The 23735-nt window shown below is 45.4% G+C and overlaps 1 protein-coding gene across 7 annotated transcripts in view; it reads right to left on the reverse strand.

Annotated features, from left to right (window-relative positions):
• LOC142563119 (venom metalloproteinase BumaMPs1-like) overlaps positions 1 to 23735 on the reverse strand; it is a 116487-nt gene that overhangs the window by 21904 nt on the left and 70848 nt on the right. For all 7 annotated transcript variants that reach the window (XM_075673660.1, XM_075673657.1, XM_075673654.1 and 4 more), the window contains 2 exons: positions 20352 to 20495; positions 1918 to 2053 (listed from right to left, as the gene is read on the reverse strand). In XM_075673660.1, coding sequence (XP_075529775.1) covers positions 1918 to 2053; positions 20352 to 20495 — 280 coding nt within the window. The remainder of the gene's footprint in view (positions 1 to 1917; positions 2054 to 20351; positions 20496 to 23735) is intronic.

Here is a 23735-nt window from a genome sequence, read left to right on the forward strand (position 1 = left end):
GTGCAGAAAAGGTCTATAATTAACAACACATTGTGAGCTCGGGCACCTGTGACGAGCTCATGCAATTACCCGAAACATCAATCGAAACATCAATACATAAAGTAAAAAATAAAAAATGAAAGGTAAAAACAAAATGTATAAAAAGGAACTAAAGACTGAAAAAATAAAAATAAAAAATTGACAATTAATGAGTACAAAATTGTAAGAAAATCACCGCCCAAGCGCACCGTACAGATGGTTAACCAGCGAAGCTGAAACGTGCGGCCGCGGTGTTTATTACTGGGTTAATCCCGATGGTTCATTAAACGACCGCTTGGTATGCTGCCGGGTCCTCGGTACGCAGTTGCTGCTTCCGCTTGGCTGCATGAGCCAGATCTTGTGCCCTGGCTGGGCGCAGACGAGCTCGTTCCCGGTTCTGCCCGCGGCGTTGGTAGTGAAAAGCTACCTGCTCCTATGATGTACGTATGACGCATGGCCTACCCATTTCGGGCAGGAGACAAACTGCTGCGCGCGCTCGGCGGTGACGGAGAGCAACGACGTCACTTCTGACGCAGCCAAAAGCGCGTCTGTCCATCTCATTTTTTCTTTCGCGAATGGGTATGAGATTGCGGCGGAGGAGTTTTCATCGTACAGGCGACAGATGGACGGACGAATGAGCTAGCTATTTACAGCTTCGCTGTAAAAGACAAGACAAACAACGAAGTTATGCTGTTGACAAATACATTGCGTCTGAGTGATGAACACTGCTACCCAAACGCTAGACTATGATGAGGCCTGTCAAAACTTCAATATATATGTAAGAAGTAAAAAAAGAGCCAGTAAAAAAGCGAAAATCCTAAAGAAAAAAATGTGAAATATAAAACACCCGAATAAATAAAAAGAACACAATAAGAATAATAAAGAAAGACGAAATAAACAACGATCTTTTGTGTTTGTGCCTTTATTCAACCAATATAGCATAACCAGCATATAGAACCTAATGAAGCTATTGACTAATACTGCTTCGCTGGACTTCCATAATAACATTGAGGAAGGGCTCTGAATTTTTCGTATATATCTCCTTAACGTTCTTTTTCTTCCTCAAGACAATTCAGTGATTTCAGGGCCAATTTTCCATAGTGGTTACGAGCCACATACCTGATGGTAACGCAGACTCCCTTAAATCCCTACCTGTGCAAATACTACATGGTGTGCCACCTGGTGTAATAATGTGCAACTGCAACGTATAGTGCGCACGTATCGAGGCTACGCGGTGCGTCTCTCACTACGCGTGGCCAGTGGCATGATACAGTGCTAATGATGAGAATGATTACTATTGTTCTTCTTATTATTATTGTTATTATTTATTGGCATCCCCTTTCAAACGGAGTGGTGACAGTCACCTATGGTTGATTCATTCAGGTATGTGATACGTGCTTTCCATTCTAGCATTTTTTATACATCTCCTCGATATTATTTTTCTTCCTAGAGACAATCCAAGCATTTCTTGGCCAATCCATCATTGTGGGCAGAAGCCTGGCAATAACTGCGACGCGCAGCGGCGGCAATAGTGGCTGGAAAGATTGACAACCGCAATGCCTATTGGAATGAACCCATAACAGCTTATGGTGCCAAAGGAAGTGGAACTGCATTTTGCGGCAAGTTCCATGGCGCATACCGCCAAACAGGTTTCATTCTGGTATTTATTCCAAGTGCATGCGCTCTGCATACTACCCCATGTGCCATTATATGTTCAATTGAGAATTTAATTTGTCATTTCTTTTAATTAGTTTAATAGGACTTTCGCTTTCTTGGGCAAGTAATGCCTGCCTTTATGAATAATCCGTACAAGGACTACCATTATCGTATTTCCAACAGGCAATATTTAAAAATTCGCGAAACATTAAAAATGATCACTCCGTATAACATCATACTTACTGTGGAGACATTTAGGTCTCCTACTCCTGGATGCATCAATTGACAGAGCTCTTCGTAAGTGATGTTCTCTCCGGGATATATTTCATTTGTGTAGTTTGCTCTTGTGCTGACGTTTATACATGGTAGCGGTAGTCGCCTGGAGAAAAAGATAAGAAAAAGATTTTCTCAAATATTTATATCACCGCTGAAGCTACTTAATTAATATTCAGTAGAAAGGCGAAATGTTAGTCCCGCATACTTTTCACAAGCCCAAAGAAAGGTGATGGGTTTGCAAGAAATACAGCTGTGTGCTGCTATGTGCGAATAGGGAAGTGCACGTTTAGGTGATTTTTTTTCCATTCGCGTAAAGTGTTCAATTCTATTACAGCAAAGCTGGTAGCCTCTACTTGGCCGGGATTATTCGAGTACGCGCGCGTGGTGCTCTCATAAAAACTGAAGGCTGCTCGAGGGCTTCGTATGTGAGTTTCAGCATAACAGAATTACATTTTCTAGTATATTCGAATTACAATCTGATGCTATTAGGTCCGCAGGTTGCGTACAAGTCACAGTTTACGTATCTGCTACGCGTTTTACATTGCGAAATTGCATTAGTTCCATAACACACTTGCACTAGGCGGAGGGCGCACAAGAATGATGAAATATGCTGCGCTGACGCTACCGCTACCTAGCGACCTCGGCCACTCAGACAGACCTCAAGCGGCCGATCAAACAGCAGCTGCAAAAGGGCTTGGTCTTTCAGATTCCGTGTAACAGATTTATGTTTTCTCGTGTATTCAGATAACAATCCGCAGGCATAACTGCAGCTTCTAAGTCGTACTTTACGTATTTTTCTGACGAATTTCGTTTTTGAACATTCATTTGCTTCAGTACTGCACTCGTGCTTGGCGGAGGACCTCGACAAATGAATAAGCATGCTGCACTTGCTCACGCGCACGTGCACGCGTGACGTATGTCGCTTCAGGTGGTGGTGTTTGTGTAACGCTGTCTATCGCCGATTGTGCTATCCTAACGACGGTAACAGTTTCGCTGGACATCAACTTTCCTAGCATGGAATGGAGGTGGATTTTATCTCATGATAATGATGCACATCTCCGTTATTACAAACCAGCTTCTTGCAATGAGCCACTGACAAGATAGGTTAACTTAGTGCTCGAATACACGTTGAAGTTGAAAATAAATGTGTTCTATGATATCGGGTTAGCAGTATGATAAGGCCGATATATATTTGAATCAGTTGCGCGGCACTAGCGCGAAGCATCGTACAGTCTTGATTGATGCTCGGAACACTTTAAAGTCAGCTGTGTATCAGCTAAACACTTGTAATTATGAACAAACAGCAAGTCGCAAAGAAGGAATACCTGTATATATGTATGGCTTAGGTTATCAGTAATTTTTTAGGGTGAAACGAACGCGTTTCGCGGCCCAAGATCGGTTTGATGTACTTGTTGTTTTCCGATTTGAACTTGTTATTTTATATAAGATTGGATAGCTTCAGTCTTTTATGATACCGTCACAGTTCTGAATTTTTCAATTTTGCGCTTTCCAAGAGAGCTGTTGGCAATGTTTCGACTTCGTAGGCATTAAATATACATCTTACATCTTTCCTTTGGACCGATTCAAGTTTACCTATGTTAACTTGTATGTTCGGCTCCCAGACAGCCAACGCGTACTATAGTAGTAATATTACATATGTTTTCTAGGCAAGAAGTTTAATTTCATGGGTTGCCTCAGCTACTGCCGGTCTTAAGTATCCTAGTTTTCTCAAAGCCTTTTTTTTCAATGCATGATACATGTCCATTCCATTGCAAATCAGATGTATTGACAAGGCCAAGGTACGTATATTCTGAAACAAAAGACAGGCAATAGTTGCCCAGGCTGCATTGAAATTTTAAAGGGTATTTCTTGTGGCCTATAGTCATCGCCATGGTTTTTTCCGGGTTAATGTTCATTGTCCATGTTGAGCATCAATTTTGAAATTTAGCTATGGAGTAACTCAGAAGAACTTGGTCTTTGTAGGCGTTAGCTTCCTCACAAAGCAAACAGTCGTCAGCGAAAAGCCGTATCTTGACGGGAAGATCGCCGACGACACCGTTAATAAAAACATAAAAAAGAGAGGCCTGAGGATAGATCCCAGCGGTATGCAAGATTTAACCGGCGCTGAAGGCGAATTGCTGATATTAACCGTAACGCACTGATGCCTTCAGTTTATATATGCGTCGATCCAAGCTAATAAAGAGTCGTTTTTGAGACTTGATTTAGAGAGAGAGGGAGAAAGAAGGGAAGAAGGAAAGGCAGGGAGGATGATAATGATGATGATGATGATGTGTGGTGTTTTATGGCGCAAGGGCCAGGTTTGGCAAAAGAGCGCCATGACAGGTGGTCATGTTGACGATGTATCATGGAGATGTGACTTGGCTGTAAACTGGCCTAAAATTGGCGCTGTAAAGTGCGTAAAATCAACGTGCTATGAAATAATGGCGATGACTAATGACGAATACTATGAACAATAAAATCCATCGTAGAAGAATGATGCAAAATAGAAAATATAGGATGGTATTATTACTTGGAGCACTGCTGCCTCGCCAGAGCCCTTGAAACCCAAGGGCCTAGAGGCATATGCTATACGAAAAAGCTATCACAGCGGCATCCTCTGAAAAGAGGACCCGCTACGAACATGTGGGGCTAACAACATGCAAGACAACATCTTTGAGAAAACTTAGGACTGCGTTGGTGTCAAATAAAGGTTCTGGGCCGAGTAACATAACAGGATGAAGGGGGATGTGCTGCTGGTATGCTAAGGGAAAATGTTTCTTTCTTTCATATTCGGCTTCCCGACACTCCAGGAGGACGTGGGGGACGGTCAGCCTCTCCCCGCATCTACCGCAGGTTGGAGGATCATTTTCAGTGAGTAAATAGTTATGCGTGCCAAATGTGTGTCCTATTCTGAGGCGACAGAATAGAACATCTGTACGCCGTGATTTTGTTACGGAGGGCCAAGAACCTAACTGTGGCTTTATCACGTGCAGTTTGTTATTTATTTCTGCGTCCCATATACGTTGCCAGTGGTTTCGCAGTTTCCTTCTTAAGAAAGGCTTCAGGTCTGTGACAGGGACCGAAGCAGTAGGATTCGCTGCATGCAATAAAATTGATGTGGCCATCTGGTCCACTAGAGCCTTACCCTGGATGCCCCTATGGCCAGGCACCCAGCATATAATCACATTTCATTTCATTTCATTTATTGAAGCCTTAAAGGCCCGGAGGCATTACATAAGGCGGGGGCAAACAAAGTGTGAGGAACTCTTTATCACGCTAAAAAGGGAAAAGAGGAAGAAAAGATAGACGAAGAATAGAAAAGGAAACAACGCTCAGGAGGGAACCAAGCAAGCAGTACTATCGTCGAAATCACTGTGAAGAAACCATGAAATACAACAAAATACATACTACATCAATACTATTGCACATGCTGGTTAGATACATATGCTTTACATAAGACGGAATAGAGTTCAACTATAACAGGATTTTTGTGCTTACAGAACGATATCAAAGATTTCACAACACTTAGGGAGTCCGTATATATAACTGATTTATTGAGTTTTGATTTCCTTATATGCTTCACAGTCGACAATATTGTGTAGGCCTCAGCCGTAAAGATACTAGTTTCCGGATGCAGTACGTCGGATACCGAGAAGGATGGACCGACGGCTGCATAGGACACCCCGTCATGTGACTTCAATGCTTCTGTGTAGAACTCCGAGCAGGAGGGTTTGTGCTGGTGTTCCCGGAAATGCATTTGGATTTCAATGCCTGAAGCGTGTTTTGTAACTTGCATGAAAGATATATCGCATTGTATCAGCTGCCACTCCCAAGGAGGTAGCCACTTGGTTGGATGCATTAGGCGAAGCTCGAGGAGTGGGACATGCATTTCATGACTAAGCTCCCTCACACGTAGCGAGAAAGGCTGTCTTACGGAGGGACGATTACGAAAGAGTGTAGCATATGTATTCTCGTTAACGCTATTAAAACACGGATGTTGAGGATTAGAGAGGACTTTCAGAAAATACGTTTCGCTGATGTATGTTCTCTGCAGATGAAGTGACCACTCATTTGATTCTACATATATATTTTGTATGGAACTCGTTCTGAAAGCGCCTGTGGCCACTCGGATTCCTAGATGGTGGACCGGATCTAGCATCTTTAGCGCGCTCGGGGCTGGTGAATAATAGATCACGGCACCATATTGCAGTCGTGATCAAATGAGGCTCTTATAGATATTCATTAGACACTTCCTGTCACTACCCCACGTAGTCTGGGATAGAAGTTTCATTAGGTTCATTGTTTTCAGACATTTTTCTTTAAGTTGTTTAATGTGGGGGATGAAAGTGAGTCTATAGTCAAGTATGACACCTAGAAATTTGTGTTCTTTGTTTACAGGTATCTGTTGTCCACATAGTTCTAAGCAAGGATCTGGGATCAGGCCTCTCTTTCTTGTAAAAAGAACACAAGAACTTTTGTTAGGATTGATCTTAAATCCATTTTTTGTCTGCGCACATTGACACTTTGTTCAGGCCATGCTGTACCTGTCTCTCGCATACTGCGAGGTTACAAGATTTGAAAGCTATTTGAATGTCGTCCGCGTAAACAGAGTAAAAGATGGTTGGTTGTAATGAAGCCGGAAGCGTGTTCATCTTCACGATAAAAAGCGTGCAGCTGAGCACGCCTCCTTGGGTTACACCCGTTTCTTGCGTAAAAGGACGTGAAGGTACATTGCCGACTTTTACCCGCAAGGTACGAGTGGACAGATAGCTTTCTATTAGGTTAAGCATATTATCATCGATGCCATTTCTAACAGGTCTCTTAAGATACCATAACGCCACGTTGTATCGTACGCGTTTTCCATATCGAGAAATATTGATAGGAAGAACTGTTTATGTATAAATGCATCCCGGATATTTCCCTCAACAGTACGAGATGATCCGTTGTGGAGCGCCCTTCGCGGAAGCCGCACTGATGAGGATCAAGCATATTGCTCTGTTCAAGGAAATGAATGAGTTGCCGATTTATCATTTTTTCGAACACCTTACAAATGCAACTTGTGAGGGCTATCGCGCGTTAACTTGATACTGAAGAAGGGTCTTTGCCTCGTTTCAAAACAGGGACCAGAATGGTATCCTTCCATGCGGTTGGAAGGTACCCTGCATCCCAGATGGTGTTGAAAAGTGTGAGTAGTGTAACTTGCGTATCATTGTGTAAGTTTTTAAGCATTTCATGCATGATTCGATCAGATCCTGATGCGGAGCTCTTGCGTGCGCTCAAGGTAGCTCTCAATGCGGCAATACTAAAAAAGACGGTTGTAAGGCTCATTCTGTCGACATTTTCTGATGAGTGGCTTGCATTCTTCTATTTGTTTATATTTCAGGAAGGATTGCGAGTAATTTGTTGAACTTGACACGTTCTCAAAATACTCAACAAGGGAGTCTGCCTGGTCTTGCAGTGTGTCGTCCTGTGTGTTTACCAGAGTGAGTGAATATGTTTGCCGCCCTATAATCCTATTAACCCTGTTCCAGGCTTCGGCCTCATCTGCATAGGAGTTGATACCGGATAAAAACTTCTTCCCACTCTCTCTCTTCTGGCCTGTCGGCGGGTTTGCCTGCCTTGGGATTTTACTTTCTTAAAATTGATAAGATTATCCGCAGTGGGGGAGGCGCGTAGCAACCCCCACGCTTTGTTTTGTTTCTTACGAGCGATCCTACAGTCGTCGTTCTACCACGGGACACGCCGTCTGCATGCCAATCCATTTACTTGTGATATACACTTAGTTGCGGCATCTATTATGAAGGCTGTAAAATATTTCACAGCAGCATCAATTCCTAACGACGACATGTCATCCCATGAAATACTACTGACAGTTCGGAATTTCTCCCGGTCAGCTGTAATTCCCATTCGAGTTCGGCCAGTATAGATGGGGAAACTATACTGAGATCCATTGAAGAAAAGGTTTTGTTGGCAACACAGTAATATGCGGGTTCTTTCTTATTCAGAATGTACGCACCAGTAGAGATAAGGAATTGTTCAACAAGTCGTCCTCGCGCATCTATACGAGGGTCGCCCCACAGGTAGTTGTGTGCATTGAAATCGCCAAAAACAATATAAGGTTCTGGCAATGCATCTATGAAGGACTGAAATTCATGTTTAGCTAAATTGTAATGTGGGGGTATGTAGAGCGAGCACACGGTGATAAGTTTGTTTAGGAGAACAGCACGAACCGCCACTGCTTCAAGGGGCGTTTGTAGCTGTAAACGCTGACAGGAAATACTTTTATGAATAAAAATGCCAACACCGCCTGATGATACGACAGCATCATCGCGATCTTCGCGGAACTTGACATATGGTCGGAGAAAGTTTGTGCGTTGTGGTTTTAAGTGTGTTTCCTGTAGACACAGCACTTTTGGATTGTGTTTTTGGATAAGCTCTTGCACGTCATCAAGGTACCTAAGAAGACCTCTAACGTTCCATTGAATAATTTGTGTATCCACATTGAACGTAAATAAGTGCTATGTGAATGGAAACGGAGGTGATGCCTTAGGTTACAGAGCTCTTTCGAGGCCCTGTAACGGGGGTTCTGCCCTTTCTGGAGCGTTCGAGGGAGCCTCGCCGCTCCTTAGGCGCTTGGCGCCCCTTGAGGATAGGTGTAGTGTCCATTGCCTCTTGTGAGGCGCCGGATAAGTGCTCTTGCGAGCGAGAAGTTACCAGGGAGAGTCCCGCCTTCGAGGGCAAGACCCCTGCGCCCACCAGCCCGGAGGTCGATGGGGCTCCCTGGGGGATTTGGCTGCTACAGCCATTGCCAGCGCTGGAAGGGACCTCTGAGGTTGAGGCAGCCTCGGCTGCGCCCACCTTCGGGGTCGATGGTCCCTTCTCGGTTGACGGAGCAGCGCTAGCTGCAACCGCCACGGGGGCAGATGGTGTAACTGCCGACTCACTGCTCGTGGGTCGGACAGCCGCCGGAGGCCGTTTTGACGCGGCCCCCTGACGCGCCACATCGGCAAAGGTTTTCTTGGGCAGGTATGATACCCGCCTGCGTGCCTCCTAGAAAGTTATTTTTTCTTTGACTTTGATCTTAACAATTTCCTTTTTCCAGAAAGGGCAGGACCGCGAGTACGCGGCCTGCTCCCCATCACAGTTTACACAGTGGAAAGCGTTCGCACAAGCTTCAGTGGTGTGTTCGTGGGCACTGCATTTCGCACAAGTTTCGCGGCCTCGGCAGCTCTGCGAACTGTGGCTGAAGCGCTGGCATTTGAAACATCGCAGTAGATTTGGCACGTACGGCCTAACACGGAGCTTTATGTACCCGGCCTCGATTGACTCGATGATGATGATATGTAGTGTTTAAAGGCGCAAGGGCCAGGTTTGGCCAAAGAGCGCCATGACAAGTGGTGATGTTGACGATGTATTATGGAGATGTGACTTGGCTGTAAAGTGGCCTAAAAATTGTCGCTGTAAAGTGCGTAAAATCTACGTGCTATAAAATTATGGCGATGACTAATGACGATTACTATGAACATTAAAATCCATCGTAGAAAAATGATGCAAAATCAAAAATATGTAAAATGTTAAAATTACTTGGAGCACTGCTGCCTCGCCAGAGCCCTTGAAAGACAAGGGCCTAGAGGCATGTGCTATACTAAAGAGATATCGCAGCGGCGTCCTCTGAAGAGAGGACCCGCTACGAACATGTGGGGCTAAAAACATGCAGGACGACATCTTTCAGGAAATTTAGTACTGTGTTGGTGTCAAATAAAGGTTCTGAGCCGAGTAGCATTACGGGATGCAGGGGGATGTGCTGCCGGTATGCTAGGGAAAAATGTTTCCTTCTTTCAGAATCGGCTGCCCGACACTCCAGGAGGACGTGGAGGACGGTCAGCCTCTCCCCGCATCTACCGCAGGTTGGAGGATCATTTTCAGTGAGTAAAAAGTTATGTGTGCCAAATGTGTGTCCTATTCTGAGGCGACAGAATAGGACATCTTTCCGGCGTGATTTTGTTACAGGAGGCCAGAAACCTAATTGTGGCTTTATTAAATGCAACTTATTATTTGTTTCCAGGTCCCACAATCGTTGCCAGTAGTTTCGCAGTTTCCTTCTTAAGAAGGGTTTGAGGTCTGTGACAGGGACTGCAGCAGTAGAATTAACAGTGTGTGATGCAATTGATGTGGCCATCTGGTCCGCTAGAACGTTACCCTGGATGCCCCTATGGCCAGGCACCCAGCATATAACCACATCCTGGTTAGATACATATGCTTTGCATAAGACAGAATAGAGTTCAATTATTATAGGATTTTTGTGCTTACAGAACGACATCAAAGACTTCACAACACTAAGGGAGTCCGTATATATAACTGACTTTTTGAGTTTTGATTTCCTTATATGCTTCACGGTCGACAATATTGCGTAGGCCTCAGCCGTGAAGATACTAGTTTCCGGATGCAGTAAATCGGATTCCGAGAAGGATGGACCGACGGCTGCATATGACACACCCTCGCATGACTTCGATGCGTCTGTGTAAAACTCCGTGCAGGGGTGTTTGTATTGCAGTTCCTGGAAATGCATCTGGATTTCAATCTCTGGAGCGTGTTTTGTAACCTGCATGAAAGATATGTCGCAATGTATCATCTGCCACTCCCAAGGAGGTAGTAGCTTAGCTGGAGGCATTAGGCGGAACTCGAGGAGTGGGACATGCATTTCATCACTAAGCTCCCTCACACGCAGCGAGAAAGGCTGTCTTACGGAGGGACGATTGCTAAAGAGTGTAGCATATGTCATGTCATTAACGGTTTTAAAACAGGGATGTTCAGGATTTGAGTGGACTTTCAGAAAATATGTTTGGCTGATGTACGTTCTCTGGATATGAAGTGACCATTCATTCGATTCTGCATATAAACTTTGTACGGGACTCGTTCTGAAAGCTCCTGTGGCTAAACGGATACCTAGATGGTGAACAGGGTCTAGCATCTTTAGCGCACTTGGAGCGGCAGAATGATAGATCACGACACCATAATCTAATCGTGAACGGATCAGGCTCTTATAGAGATTAATTAAGCACTTCCTGTCACTACCCCACGATGTATGGGATAGAAGTTTCAATAGGTTCATTGTTTTCAGACATTTTTCTTTAACATGTTTAATGTGGGGGACGAAAGTGAGTCTGTAGTCTAATATAACACCTAGAAATTTGTGCTCTTTGTTTACGGGTATTTGTTGTCCAAATAGTTCTAAGCAAGGATCTGGGATCAGTCCTCTCTTTCTTGTAAAAAGAACGCAAGAGCTTTTGTTAGGATTGATCTTAAATCCATTATTGTCTGCCCACATTGAGACTTTGTTCAGGCCATGCTGTACCTGCCTCTCGCAGACTGCGAGGTTACAAGATTTGAAAGCTATTTGTATATCGTCCACGTAGACAGAATAAAAGATTGCCGGTGGTAATGAAGCGCGAAGCGTGTTCATCTTCACAATGAAAAGTGTGCAGCTGAGCACGCCTCCTTGGGGTACACCCGTTTCTTGCATAAAAGGTCGTGAAAGTACATTGCCGACTTTTACCCGGAAGGTACGACTGGACAGATAGCTTTCTATTAGGTTAAGCATATTTCCATGGATACCCATTTCTAACAAGTCTCTTAGGATTCCGTAACGCCACGTCGTATCGTACGCCTTCTCCATATCGAGGAATATGGATAAGAAGAATTGTTTGTGTACAAATGCGTCCCGGATATTTGGTTCTACACGTATAAGATGGTCATTTGTGGAGCGCCCTTCTCGGAAGCCGCACTGATAGGGATCAAGGATTTTGCTCTGTTCAAGGAAATGAATGAGTCGCCGGTTAATCATTTTTTCAAACACCTTACAAATGCAACTTGTGAGGGCTATCGGGCGGTAACTTGCCACTGAGGAAGGGTCCTTGCCTTGTTTCAACACAGGGACCACAATGGCTTCCTTCCATGCGGTTGGAAGGTACCCTGCATCCCAAATGGTGTTGAAAAGTGTGAGTAGTGTAACCTGCGTGTCATTGTGTAAGTTTTTGAGCATTTCATACATGATTCTATCAGATCCTGGTGCGGAGCTGTTGCATGCGCTCAAGGCAGCTCTCAATTCAGCAATACAAAAAGGACGGTTGTAAGGCTCATTCTTTCGACCTTTTCTTATTAATGGCTTACGTTCTTCTGTTTGTTTGTATTTGAGAAAGGATTGTGTATAATTTGTTGGACTTGACACGCTCTCAAAATATTCGCCAAGTGAGTCTGCCTGGTCATGCAGTGTATCACCCTGTGTGTTTACCAGGGGGACTGAGTATGTTTGCCGCCCTCTAATCCTATTAACTCTGTTCCAGGCTTTGGCCTCATCCCTAAACGAGTTAATACTCAATGGATACTTTTGCCAGCTTTCTCTTCTGGCCTGTCGGCGGGTTCTCCTACCTTGGGATTTTACTTTTTTAAAGTTGACAAGATTTTCTGCAGTGGGCGAAGCGCGCAGCAACCCCCACGCTTTGTTCTGATTCCTACGTGCGATTCTGCATTCATTGTTCCACCACGGGACATGCCGTTTGCATGCCGAGCCGCTTAATTCACGTATGCATTTAGATGCGGCATCTATTACGAAGGCTGTGAAGTACTCCACAGCAGCATCGATTTCTAAAGAAGACATGTCATCCCATGATATACTAGTTAAGTTTCGGAACCTCTCCCAGTCTGCTGTGTCAATCTTCCACCTAGGAGCGTGTGGTGGATATTAGTTTTCGTTAGGTGATCTTAGCAATATAGGGAAGTGGTCGCTGCCGTAAGGGTTATCGGTAACTTCCCATTCAAGTTCAGGCAGTACAGACGGAGAGACTATACTAAGATCTATTGACGAAAAGGATCGGTTTGCAAGAGAGTAATATGTGGGTTCTTTCTTATTGAGAAGGCACGCTCCAGAAGAAAAAAGGAACTGTTCAACAAGGCGACCTCGCGCATCTATACGAGAGTCGCCCCACAGGGAGCTGTGCGCATTGAAATCACCAAGAACAGCATAAGGTTCTGGCAATTGATCGATCAAGGAGTGAAATTCATGTTTGTTCAGTTGGTAATGCGGGGGTATGTAAAGGGAGCAAATGGTGATGAGTTTGTTTAGCAGAACAGCTCGCACCGCCACTGCCTCAAGGGGCGTTCGTAGCTGTAAAGGTTGACATGCTATACTTTTATGAGTGAGAATCGCCACACCACCCGATGATGCGACGGCATCATCGCGATCTTTGCGAAACGTAACATACGTACGGAGAAAGTTTGTGTGTTTGGATTTTAAGTGTGTTTCCTGTAAACACAGCACTTTTGGATTATGTTTGTGGATGAGTTCTTGGAAATCATCAAGGTTTCTAAGAAGACCTCGGACATTCCACTGAATTATTTGTGTATTCATTTTTAAAGTAAATTGGTGCTGTGTTTACGGAAACGGAAGTGATGCCTTAGATTACAGAGCTCTTTCGAGGCCCTGTAACCGGGGTTTTGCTTTTTCTGGAGCGTTCGAGGGAGCCTCGCCGCTCCTTAGGCGCTTAGTGCGCCTTGAGGGTTGGTGTAGTGTCCATTGCCTCTAGTGAGGCGCCGGACACGTGCTCTTGCGAGCGAGATGTCAGGGAGGGTGCCGCCTTGGAGGGCAAGACCCCTGCGCCCACGAGCCCGGAGGTCGATGGGGCACCCTGAGGAATTTGGGTGCGCCGGCTGTTGCCAGCGCTAGAAGGGGCGGGGGAGGGTGAGGCAGCCTCGGCTGCGCCCACCTTCGGGGTCGGTGGCCCCGTCTGCTGGGTGGACGGAGCAGCGCTAGCTGCAACCGCCGCGGGGGCAGATGGCGTAACTGCCGACTCACGGCTTGTGGGTCGGACAGCCGCCGGAGGCCGTTGTGACGCTGCCCCCTGACGCGCCACTTCGGCAAAGCTGGCCTTAGGAACGTATGCAACCCGCCTGCGTGCCTCTTTGAATGATATGTTTTCTTTTACTTTGATTGTTACTATTTCTTTTTCTTTCTTCCAAGACGGGCATGACCGCGAGTATGCGGCATGCTCGCCATCACAATTTACACAGTGGAAAGCATTCTCACAAGCTTCAGAGGAGTGTTCGTGCGCGCTGCATTTCGCACAAGTTTGGCGGCCTCGGCAGCTCTGCGAACTGTGGCCAAAACGCTGGCACTTGAAACATCGGAGGGGATTTGGCACGTATGGTCTTACACGGAGCTTGATGTACCCGGCCTCGATTGACTCGGGCAAGACACTTGAATTGAAGGTGAGTATTAGATGTTTGGTCGCAAGTTCTTTACCATCTCGCCTCATCTTGATTCTTTTGACATTTATAACATTTTGTTCACTGAAGCCCTCCAAGAGCTCAGCCTCAGTGAGCTCCAGCAAATCATCGTCCGAGGCAACGCCGCGAGAGGTATTCATCGTGCGGTGCGGGGTTACTACTACTTGGGTCTCCCCAAATGATACTAGCTGAGGCAGTTTCTCAAATTGCTTCTGGTCGCGGAGCTCCAAGAGGAGGTCACCGCTAGCCATCCTCGGCACCTTATATCCTGGCCCAAAAACTTCGGTAAGAGACTTAGATACAAGGAACGGGGAGATTGTTCGCACTTGTTTAGCTGGTTTTTCTGCGTGGATGACATGAAAACGAGGAAAATTGTGGACTTGGCGTCCGAAAAACTGAAAAACTTCTTCGGTGCGCCCCCGTTTCTGAGGGCGATCAGGTAGTTTAGGAAAAGCATGTTCCATAAGTAATGTTGCGTTTTCGGCCGCGATGCCGACCACCCACCATGGAGCCCAACAGGGGGACGTGACAGAAGTTCCTGGTAGAGAAACCCTGCCAACGCCAGCCGTACATCGCTGCTATAACCAAATACAGCATAACCAAGGCTGGCTAGCTACACAAGGTTAACCCTTGCCGCCGGGAAACTAGGAAGTGAGGAGAAGTGATGAGAAGACAGGAAAGATGAAAAAGGCAAGAGAGAAAGACGAAGATTGGAGAGGAGGACAGGAAAAGGCGACTGCCGATTTCCCCCGGGTGGGTCAGTCCGGGGGTGCCGTCTACGTGAAGCAGAGGCCAAAGAGGTGTGTTGCCTCCGCCGGGGGGCCTTAACGGTCCAAACACCCGGCATCTGCTCAACCCCCAGGATCCCCTTTTCCCCGGACACGGCTAAGCCGCGCACGGCTACACGCGGGAGGGTCCAACCCTCGTGTGCTCGGGTACGTGGTGTCGCAACACACCAAACGCCTGCTTACGCAGACTCGGGTAGATTGACAGATTGACTCGGGTAGGACACTTGAATTGAAGGTGAGCATTAGGTGTTTGGTTGCAATCTCTTTACCATCCCGCCTCATCTTTATTCTTCTCACATTGACGACATTCTGCTCACTAAAGCCCTCCAAGAACTCTCCGTCTGTCAGGTGAAGCAAGTCATCGTCTGAGACAACGCCGCGGGTAGTGTTCATAGTTCGGTGCGGAGTCACTGTCACTTGAACGTCCCCAAATGACACAAGACTGGATAACTTTTCAAATTGTTTCAGATCCTGGAGCTCCAAGAGGAGATCTCCACATGCCATCCTTGTCGCCTTGTAACCTGGACCAAGGGCCTCAGTTAAAGACTTTGATACTACAAATGGGGAGATTGCACGTACTTGTGTATCTGAGTTTTCCGAGTGAATGACGTGAAATCGTGGGAAGTTGGGTCTTTGGTGTCCAAAGAACTTAAATACATCTTCGTGCGCCCTCTTTTCTGAGGGCGATCTGGGAGGGGAGGGAAGGAACTAGCCATAGAATAATGTAATTTTCGGCAATAACGCCAGCCACCCACCGTGGAGCCCTACAAAGGGACGCTACAGGGACTGTAAAAAACAGGTCCTGTAAGTGCCAGCTGTACGTTATCACTATAACCAAATTTGAAATAACCTAGGTTGGCTATTCACAAGGTTAACCCTTGCTGCCTGGAAAAAAATTGAAAGTAAGCTGAAGCTAGGAGAAGACAGGAAAGATGAAAAGTCAGAGAAAGACGAAGGCTGGAGGGAGAGAGAGAGAGACAGGAAAAGGCAACTACCGATTTCCCCCGGGTGGGTCAGTCCGGGGGTGCCGTCTATGTGAAGCGGAGGCCAAAGATGTGTGTTGCCGCCGCCGGGGGGCCGTAAAGGTCCAAATGCCTGGCATTGGCTCAACCCCCAGCATCCCCTTTTCCCCGGACACGGCTAAGCCACGCACGGCTACACGCGGGAGGTTCCAACCCTCGTTTGCTCGGGTACGTGGTGTCGCAACACACCAAACGCCTGCTGACGCAGACGCCCCTGCGGGGGGCAGGGAGGTGAACTAGACTGGATACAGTTTGCTACCCTACACGTGGGGATGGGAATGGAGAGTGAAAGAGAGAGAGAGAGAACTTAGGTGTAGGATGTCTATAGTCGGGCAGTCAAGTCTGTTGCCTTCAGGTAGTGAAAAAGCGCTCGAACTGCTTTCTGCGACAATGAACTGTGGGGCCAGGCTCCCAAGATCTTCGCTTCCGTAAACGGCCTGTCATCCAGTCTATTCAAGGCACACTGGAGAGTCTCACGTTGATTATCGAAGCAGAAACAGTGGCAAAGAAGGTGACTGATAGTCTCTTCATACTTGCACTTAGCGCTCATTGGTGAATCCGCCATTCCAATACAATAGCTGTAGGAGTTGGTGAATGCTACTCCTACCCACAGCCGACGCAGTAGTGTTGTGTCATGTCGTTGAAGATTCGCTGGTAATTTAAGTTTCAGTGATGGGTCGAGGCTGTATAAACGACACTTAGAGTTCTGTGGTGTATGGCAATAACTTAACGTGATGGTACGAGCGAGACTACGAAGCTCTCTTGCAGCGTCGACTCTCGATAAAGGTATAACGAGTGTCGGTGAGCCAGCCTGGGCACGTCGGGCAGCGTCATCGGCGAGGTGATTACCAACGATGCCACATTGGTTTAAGTTTGATATGAAGCTTACGGTGTGAAACGCGGTCAAATGCCTTATAGAAATCTATGAATAGGATATCAATTTGGTTCTGTTTGCCTATACCAATGGCAAGGTCGTGAACCATTTCGAGCAGCTGCGTGATTGTCGACAAACCTCGTCAGAAACCATGCTGACGACTATCTACTAAACGATTACTGCCTATGAACACAGAAATGTGCTTGAATGTTATGGGCTCCAGTACTTATAGGTGTGTACGCGGATGGCATGAACTTGCTTTTTTTGGTATGGGAGTTATTGTGGCGTCACAACAGTCATGGAAAAGTTCTGCTCGAGCAAGGCGTTTGTGATACACTAGACTCAGATGCTTAGGACACCATTCTGCGTATCTTACTAAAAAGGCGGTCGGTATGTTGTCGATTCTGCTGGATTTCTCATCATCTAGCTTAAGCAAAAGGGAAAACACGCCCTCCTCTTCTGTTGGCGTCAGTACATCGTCAATTGGCGTAACTCATGGAATGAAAGAAACTCAGGGTCTGTACCGTTATCACTAGTAAAAAGCTAGCAGACGTATTCATTAAGAACCCCGGCAATTTCTGAGCTGTTAGTCAGAGCAGCATTGTTTATATCGATATTAGGCACTGATTTTTGCTTTGGTGAAAGACACCTCTGAAATTTCGCCGGAAACGAAGAAATAAATTTTTAGTTGCACATTTTGGTAGTCAGCTTTGGCGCCGGCAATACAATCTTTCAGCTATAATCTCAGTGCGCAAACCTGATTGCTTGCGGATACTATTTTACGTCGGTTTAATTTTTGTTTTCCTTTTTTCAATCTCCGTCCCATGCATAATATTTCTTTGGTCATCGAGGGGTTTATATTCCGAGTTACTATCCGCTTTGTGGCATGAAGTCGTCAATGCATCTTATCGCATCTTAGGTTCTTAAAATATTACACAGGTGATAAACTGAATGGGTGATCAACTGAATACCTGTCTGGCTCATAGTAGGGGACAAAGTGTGAAAATGAGTTGTCTAGTAAATCTAGTACACCAACATCGCTTGCACGATTCTCGTTTTATTGTTTTACAGATATAATTTATTTAAATTTTGAGGCATACAATTTTATGGTCTGATAAGCCCTCAAGGATATAGATAAGCCCTCAAGGATAAGCCCTCAGCATTACGCTGCAATACCCTGTGGCTGACCAAGAATATGTCTAAGACCGATTGTCTCATACATTTAACAAAAGTGGGTACTTTAACTAGTTGCGTTAAATCATGAAACAGCATAACGTCAAGAAGAGGTACATCATATCTTCAGCGTGATTAAAGAAAATCTTTGTCCAGGCAACATGAGGAACATTAAAGTCTCCGACGAGCATTACATTACAGGAGTGATTTCTATAAGACAATAAGAAGTTATTGAGTTTTTCGTAGAAGTTCTTGTCGGAACTCGGGGGCCTACAAAATCCTCCGTTTATCAAAACACATTCTTTTGAGAGGATTTTAACAATTACACATTCAGTTTCTACAGTGTCAGTCAGTCTTAGTAGCGGAAGCGAGTCTTCGAACATAATCGCAACTCCACCACAGCACGAATCTCTCTCAATTCTGTGGGTGCTGTAACGTGGGAATAGAACTTAGGAATAGAATAGAAAGTGATTAATATCCCTATTTAACCGTATTTCGGTAAGCACTATGATTTCTGCATTGTGCGCGGTGACTGTGCTCTCCAAATAAGGAGTTTTATTAACAATGCTGCGAGTGTTTATATTTCGGCAAGTGAAATTCTCTGTGCTCTTGTTTGGTCATTCATCTCTCCGCCTCGACCTACCGCGATTTCTCGAAACTAGCTCTCTTGCCATTAGTTCGTCATCGAACTCAAAGTATTTGTTATCAATTCCAATTTTATCGTATACGAGCTTAACTTTTCTTTCCCGATTCGCGTAGCTTGGCTATACTATCCCAGAGCTATTTTCTTAGTTACGTAGAGGCAGCGGAAAAGTCTTCAGGCACCGACATGCGCTATCATTTTAGTTTGAAGCTGTTTTTAAGTACGCCTATTTTTTCATGATTATCGAACAATTTCAGTATCCCAGGGCGAGGTTTGTTTGACTGGCGACACCCCATTCTGTGTATTCTTTCTACTGAGTGCACATTAACGCCAAACCTGTTTCTAAAAATATCAGTGGCGACCTTGTCATCAAGAGCATCTATTGTTTCCTTCTCATTTTCTTGAATACAGAAGACAATAAGAATATTGCGTCGCCTCCGATTTTGTAAGCACACGAGGCTTCTCTCGGGGCTCTGTAAGCTTTTTCGATGCTCTCTAGTTCTTTTCAAGATAGATTCTATCGCATCTATAGCCTTTCTTGTATGCATTCCTAGCCGTCAAGTAACTGATTGAGTTCTTGGGTGCTCGGTCCTGCATTGGGCTCAGTGTCCCCGCACAGCATCAGCAAAGACAAAACAAGATTTCGTACCTTAGTCAATTATTCAATCACCCAAAGGACATCATCCGCGAAATTATGAAACTCCGGTACGTCCATGAGAACGGACTGCGGGAAGTCAGCATAGGACTGCAAGAAGCGCATGGTCTCTCTCACGCTTAATGACTAGCCGCAGACACTGCAGTGGTAGTGATACACATGAGTGCGTGATTTACCACCAAGAAAGTGTGGGCGGTATTACTTGGCTTGGAAGTCGATGGAGCATCCGTGCCGAGGGAAGCGTGTACGGCGCCCAGAGGCAGAACGGGCGCCGAAGCACTGCCCCGATTGGATGCGGTAGCATGGCGTAACTGATGGCTGAAGTGAAGGGACATGTTCTATGCTGGAGCTGTTTTGTTAGCTTGACCATGGCCTGAGTAAGACCGCCGATGTTGTCCTACACTGAAGCCGCCGTCGACGCCTGAATGCTGTCCCTGGATGATGCGATAGGTCATTGCGGTGATGGTAGGGTAACGTATTTCATGAATAAGGAACTGAGGATGGCGCTCCTTGGCAGGAGTGACCCGCAATGTCGAGGACCCACGAGGACTCACGGCTTTCGCCTTATGATTGTGCTTACGACGATTACGCCTTTGCAATGACGTAATAAGCCCACAAGAGGCCGACGATGATGATCGTGAGCATGTGTAATGTCGATTCCCACTAATGGGAATAGGGCAAGAATCGAACGGCAGGGGTAGCTCAGGAAAATTCTTATTTGAAAATGAGAAACGCTCCGAAAACCTTCTTTACTTTTCCCTCACATTTCCTAGGTCTCTCCGCTCCTTTTCCTTGCGCGTGCTGCCTTGTACACTTAACCTTTATGGTACATATACATTAAATATGCATATAGGGTGCTAGATAACTTTTTGGGAGGAAGGGCGGGGGAGTATTCCCAAACACACACACTTAATTTATATATACAGTGAAAGTTAACATCGATTGCAATATGATAACGTCTTACCTGACTAAGGCACCTATTTGTTTTTGACTGCACTGTGACAGCTTCGATTTATTTTGCCTATGTATATTTACACTTGTCATTAGATTTCCGTAACTAGCAGGGCAATCCTCCGCGCCTGGACAGCTGTCGTGGTCAGAGCCCAGCCTGAAAAGTAAACAAAATATATCATATGAAAAAAAAACACCACGTGGATTTAAAGATGAACAATACTAATAAATAAATAACTATAGCATAGAGATCAATCTCTAATTTCTAATATGTAAATGTTTCCGAGGGGGTTCCTTTTGCATTTTTGGTTGTTCCTTTTCGCGTTTCAACTTTGTTAGGACGTTTTTGTGGCGAGGGCAACTAGGTGCTCAGAGCACCAGGTAACGTAAATGTATTAAGCGTCGTTGTTCTTTCCAGGATGAGAGAGACATAGCACAAGCTTTGAGGCGGACACATAGATATTTGGGGCTCCTCGAAGTTACTTGCGTAAGACGAACACATCTTGGAATTTGAATGGTGGCTGTTAAACGTAATTAGGTAAAATAATGGTCTTTCAATACGGGAACAGCAAACGGCCCTTAATAGTATTGGTACTGACTATGGTTACATTTTGGTTCGCACGATAAACTGCTTACAGTAAAATTTCTCTTCAGCAACGTAAGCAATGTACAGCTGCAGGGCGTCGAATGCCGCCATTGCATTCTTGTTGAAAACTCTCAGTTAATCTGGAGGCTCTTTGTCACGCAGCCTTCCCCGAATTTCGCCTCCGTGCCGTCCTTGATAGCTTCTGCGGTGTTGTAGGTCATCAATTTCGAGCAGAACATCACGCCTGCTTAAATTAGGAGGGTGGTGGCGGGGTTACTGAAAGAGAAAAGAGGCAACAAAAGTTACTGCAGTGCCTGCATCATCCCGCCGGTTCTTAGTTTCGGTTTCGATAGCCGCTTCATGTGCGCACGGTCACTTTGTGGAGGCCACGAAGAGAATTGAAGGTGCACTATGTGCGATCGACGTCAGCCAACTATTCAGCCCTCGGAAACGGGTATATTTCTTCGTTTTACAGGCGAACTTGTTGTAGAGGCGTTCACTCTAGAACCATTAACGATGCACATGGCAGATAGAAAATCGGCCAGGAGGCGAGAAATCCATCATTATACATGTCGTTTTGGTATGTAAGCGTTCGCTATAGAGACGTTAAGTCTACAGTTTATTTCTATAATCAGTTTACTTTAGCTCAACCTGTGGTTGAAGTTCGGATGTTCATGACGGCTCCGAATATCCAAGATCGCAGCTCCAGTGACATCCCTGCCTCCACCGAAAAGGCAATCTGGATACACAAAGGTATAAGAGGCCTGAAGTAGCTTGCAACATCAGAAATCGCCTGCTAAATTTGAAACCCTATGAAGCCTCGAAGAGGCAGATATCTCCACCTTAGTTTTCGTCATCTGGCTTTCTGAATAGACATAGATGAACACGGTTGTCAATGCCTGGAAGTGTTTCTTAAATTTCAGCTAGGTTCCACAAGCCTTGAAGATTTTGCATGTGAAATAGACATGACAATTCAACTTTGGGTAACTTGAAAAAGTGCTGTTGACGTGTTGAGCTGATGTCAGCTTCAAAATGTGTTTTTACTCCGATCACTTTCACAACGCACCAAGACAAACCCGTAATGTCTCTATTGTCCTTATATTCGTTGTTTGTTTTTGTTGGCTTTGGCTCTGAGTGAACAGCCTCGCCTTCAGGTACAGCGAAAATCCGTTCGCCGATCATGAAATGAGCCAGTGTCAGTGGCTGTTAATCCGGTTGCATGAATAATGCTGTTCACGGGCGTGCGTTGACCAATAATTAAATTTCTATAAAGACATGCAGTCTGCAGTTAACAGTAGTATAAAAGATTGTCTTGAAAGCCTTTCGCAGGGCTCTCTTGATTGTCCGTATGAACCGTTCCCAGGACCTTCTCACCCCCAGAGAGCGTTAACCTTACTCTTGTTTTGATGTTCTCTGAAATACTACGGCACACGTTCTGCTCGAAACACCTAACTTCTTTTCAGCTTTTGCGAAGCTATTTTAAACCTGATGCACTTGTCACAATACACTCTCTTAAGTTTAATTAAAGTATGGGGTTTTACGTGCCAAAACCGCTTCCTTATTTGAGGCACGCCTTAGTGGAGGACTCCGGAAATTGTGACCACCTTCTTTAACGTGCACCTAAATATAAGTACACGGGTGTTTTCGCATTTAGCACCCATCGAAATACGGCCGCCATGGCCGGGGTTCGATCCCGCGACCTCGTGCTGAGCAGCCCAACACCATAGCCACGGAGCAACCACGGCGGGTAATACACTCTCTTGCAGACTGCTCGTCTTCCGGTTAACTAACCGACTGCGTCTCTATGTTTGCCGCAAGGAGTCGAGGTTCGAGGTAAACTACACGTAGGTCAGCTCAAATGAAGATAACTGTATATGATGCTGTTGAACTAAATGTTGTACGATAGCACAACGTAGCAAAGAAGTCTATTCTAACAGCGAAAATGGTTAGCATTCTCCTAATCTCTTATTGAGTAGAGGGGCATATGGTTCAGTCACTGGCATCAGTGTAAATATTCTGCACACGTTGGAGTAACCAAATATTTTCTTTGCCATTCGTCCACCTCTAATACTCCCACTGCTCTGTTCTAATTGAGTAAATATCATGAATTCCAATACCTATAAAGGGTCATGCTCTCTTTTGGCTGCCTGTTTGATGAATTCTTGCTCGGCTGGAAGAAAAATTAGAATATTATCGCTAGACGGATGTTGTAAGTTATGCAGTCTACCGCCAACCCTCATCACTTTTTCTTCATGTTTGCAAGGAGCAAATTTCATCAGGAGAATCTTTGCCTAACGCAGTTTCTCGTACTCTAGGGACCACTAGTTTCTTTGCTATTGACATCTGATTTGTTGAGAACGGTTCCATTATCTTTGCATCCAGAAGAATATAAGAAGAAAAAGCGCATGTTACTAGCCCTCGAACATCACATTCTTTGTTTCCTTACAGAAATCTTCAACACCCAATCTTTTGCCAAACGGCACAGTCATGCCGATGACAGCTTTAACTTATGCTGCAATACGCCATCTGTAGCTATCCTCCGCCAGGTGCAAGTATAACTGACGTTTCGCTGTTGAATTGCGCAAGACGTCATTAATGGCTTGAACACTACGGGGGAGTTCCAGCGTACAACAATTAGCAGAACGGCCAGAAATTGGGAAGAAATTTTTGGTCTTAACGGCTCCGGCAAACCATGCGCGAGAGCCCACAATGGACTGCGTTCTTATTTTTTACAACAAACTACAATATCGGCCAAGCATGCATGATCAGATGTCGAGGCATCTCTACAAGGCTTAGTTGTCCCTGACGTTT

Source organism: Dermacentor variabilis, chromosome 11, assembly GCF_050947875.1.
Source record: "Dermacentor variabilis isolate Ectoservices chromosome 11, ASM5094787v1, whole genome shotgun sequence".
NCBI lineage: Eukaryota > Metazoa > Arthropoda > Arachnida > Ixodida > Ixodidae > Dermacentor > Dermacentor variabilis.